This window comes from Sapajus apella, unplaced genomic scaffold (assembly GCF_009761245.1).
Source record: "Sapajus apella isolate SASKATOON/1434 unplaced genomic scaffold, GSC_monkey_1.0 scaffold49, whole genome shotgun sequence".
NCBI lineage: Eukaryota > Metazoa > Chordata > Mammalia > Primates > Cebidae > Sapajus > Sapajus apella.
Genome location: NW_022436989.1, coordinates 767,674 through 771,035, shown reverse-complemented (window position 1 = coordinate 771,035; position 3,362 = coordinate 767,674). Strand labels below are relative to the sequence as shown.

The following is a 3,362-nucleotide window of genomic DNA, read 5'->3' as shown; positions in this document are numbered from 1 at the left end:
ATATATATATATATATATATATATATATATATATGTATGTATGTATCACATTTTCTTTATCTGCTTGTTGATTGATGGGAATTTGGGCTGGTTCCATATTTTTCCAATTGCAAAATGTGCTGCTGTAAACATGCATGAGTAAGTATCTTTTTCATATAATAACTTCTTTTCCTCTGGGTAGATACCCAGTAGTGGGATTGCTGGATCAAATGGTAGATCTACTTTTAGTTCTTTAAGGAATCTCCACACTATTTTCCTTAGTGGTTGTACTAGTTTACATTTGATGGAAAACCTTTCTATAGAAGAAAATTTGAACTACAGAAAAAAAGTCCAAAATCACAGGAAAGAGATAGCAATCGACTTCATTCTTGGGATTGTTTGAAAAAGTCATATAAAATTTGTGGAAATTTAAGTATATGGAGAAGAGTACATATTTATTATAAGTAAAATAAGATTATATTTCAGCTTCATCTCGTGTATACTTAAGAGTAATAGAAAAGAGAGAGAAACTTGAAAAACAAATGGGGAGAAAATAAAAGAAATATAGGAAGAGGAAAAGAGAAAAGAATCAGGAAACTGGAAGTTAAATAATTCAACAAATATTGAAGTCTATTTAAACAACTCTTGAAAACATATGGCCTCTTAGAATTACACTTTTAAAATGGACTTTATTTGTAGATGTGGGATTTGGGGCATTATGACGGGAAGTGAGATGTTTGGGGACAGGCTTTGAGCTTTCTGGGTATTAGCTCCTTAAGTGAAAGATGCTCTGAGCACACAGTAGGCGTGTCCAGTGTTCCTCAGTTGATGGAGATGCCACTTCTCAGGTCCTCACCATCCGCAGAGGCTCCAGATCCTGGCCAGGAGTCTCCTCAGAGCTCCCTTCACGTCTCTATTCCTCAGGGTGTAGATGAAGGGATTGAGAGTCGGGGTGATCATGGAATAGAAGAGAGAAATAAATTTGCCCTGCTCTTGGGAGTAGCTGGAAGGGGGCTGCAGATACATGTAAATGGCAGGTAGGTAGAAGAGGGAGACGACCATCAGGTGGGAGGAACAGGTCCCAAAGGCCTTGCGTTGTCCCTTGGAGGACTGGATCCTGAGCACTGTGCGGGCAATAAAGCCATAGGAGAGAAGGATGAGAACCAGGGGCACCAACACAAAGAAGGCCACCAGCACAGCCATCGTGGCGTCGTTCACAGTGGTGTCGGCGCACGACAGCTTGATCATGGCCGGCACCTCGCAGAAAAAGTTGTTCAGCACCTGCCGCCCACAGAATGGCAACTGCACGGTCAGGACCACCTGCACCAAGGAGTTTCCGAAGCCACTGAGCCAGGCCAGAGCCACAAGCTGCTGACAGAGAGCACGGTGCATGAGGACGGCGTAGCGGAGGGGCTCGCAGATGGCCACGTAGCGGTCCAGGGCCATGGCGGCCAGGACGACGCATTCCGTGCATCCCAGCCAGTGGAAGACTGCGTACTGCACCGTGCAGCCTCCATAGCTGATGGTCTTCTTGGAACTGCCCATGTTGACCAGCATCTGAGGGACGGTGGTGGTGGTGTAGCAGAGGTCCAGGAAGGACAGGTGGCTGAGGAAGACGTACATGGGGCTGTGGAGCTGAGGATCCAGCCGGGATGCCAGGATGATGGCGACGTTCCCCAACATGGCCAGCACGTAGGACAGCAGGAGGACCACGAAGAGCGGGAGCTCCAGCCACGGCCGGTCAGACACACCCAGAAGGATGAAGGCTGGAGGGGGGTCCCCTGAGAAGCTCTGGTTGTCACTTTTCATGTTGCGGCATTTTCTGGTGCCTGTGACACATTGAGAATGTTGGAATGAATACTACCTGAGAAGAGGAATTGATCACATTCCTCCTTCTTGCATCCATTCTTCCCTACCCAGGTTATAGCCTGATTCTCCCTGTCTCTGTGGAGACACTGGGATGTGGAGGGGCCAGAACCGGGAGCCCAGCGGCAGCCTCTGTGTCTTTGCTCTCCTTCCCCCTTGGTGCCTCAACTAAGCCATTTAATTTCTTGAACTTCTGCATCGGCAGAATGGGGAGAAATACCTGCTTCAACTGCAAAGATCTGGGGACAATAGAGACATTATGTGACAAGGTACCTTGTGAATGACAGCTGTGCTCCAGTTAGAGCGAAACCGCAGAGCTGCCATCACCATCAGAATGTTTGATTTCTCTTCCAGGCACATCGACAGGGAATCACCCACCTACGCAGGTGTTCTAATCTTGGGAGGAAGTGGTAGGAGGGAGGTGGGTGGTGACATGAGACAAGCAGGAGGGCTTTGTGAGCAGCGGGGGCCACAGCCTCGCCCCTCCTCGGGCTTGCATCTGGCTCTCAGGACTGCACATGCACAGGCAGCTCCACCGCTCTCACTGGCGGCAAAGACAGCATGAGTCTATCCTGCGAGTCTCTGGTGTAGGGGAGCTGAGTTGTGTTCTATTTCAGCCCCTGAATTGGCCATGTTATTTAATGAGACCCCAGCGCATAGAATTTTGAGCACAGGGAGAAAGTTCTTGATTGGCGTAAGAAACCTAGCCCTGGCGGGTAGATCACGAGGTCAGGAGTTTGAGACCAGCCTGGCCAATGTGGTGAAACCTTGTCTCTACTAAAAACACCAAAAAAGTTAGTTGGGTGTGGGGGCGGGCACCTGTAACCCCAGCTACCCGGGAGGCTGAGGCAGGAGAATCGCTTGAACCTGGGAGGCGGAGGTTGCAGTGAGCCAAGATCGTGCCATTGCACTCCAGCCTGGGCAACAACAGCAAAACTCCATCTCAAAAAAAAAAAAAAAAGAAAGAAAAAGAAAAAGATAAAAGTAAAAAAAGGAAGAAACATAGCCCCTGGAATTGTCTGCCTCTAGAGGTGGGTTTTATCTGATGGCTTGAGTGACATTTCAATTTCCCGCACAATTTCTTTGCCAAACAGCTGTCACCTCTTAGTGATAGAAAACAGTCAATTCGATTTCTGAAACCATTGCTGTTAGGAAGCAGCTGCATAGCCACCTGCTGATTCGTGGGGCCTTTCCACTGCGCCACTGACCTTCAACCTCCTACACACACTCACTCAAGCAGTGGACACCTCCCAGGTCCTGATGGGGATGATATGCCCCATGATAGGATTGAAAAATATTATTAATAAACAATTAATTAGAAATTATTATTAATTGTGGCCGGGCGCGGTGGCTCAAGCCTGTAATCCCAGCACTTTGGGAGGCCGAGGCGGGTGGATCACGAGGTCAAGAGATCGAGACCATCCTGGTCAACATGGTGAAACCCCGTCTCTACTAAAACTACAAAAAAATTAGCTGGGATTACAGGCACGCGCCACCATGCCCAGCTAATTTTTTTG

General features: G+C 48.0%; 1 protein-coding gene across 1 annotated transcript; it reads right to left on the bottom strand.

Moving 5' to 3' along the window:
- Positions 1–495: 495 nt before the first annotated feature.
- On the bottom strand, positions 496–1,824 carry LOC116526169 (olfactory receptor 2B11). Its single transcript, XM_032242473.1, has one exon. The coding sequence runs from the start codon at positions 1,786–1,788 to the stop codon at positions 832–834; it is 957 nt and encodes a 318-aa protein (XP_032098364.1). The 5' UTR covers positions 1,789–1,824; the 3' UTR covers positions 496–831.
- Positions 1,825–3,362: the final 1,538 nt, after the last annotated feature.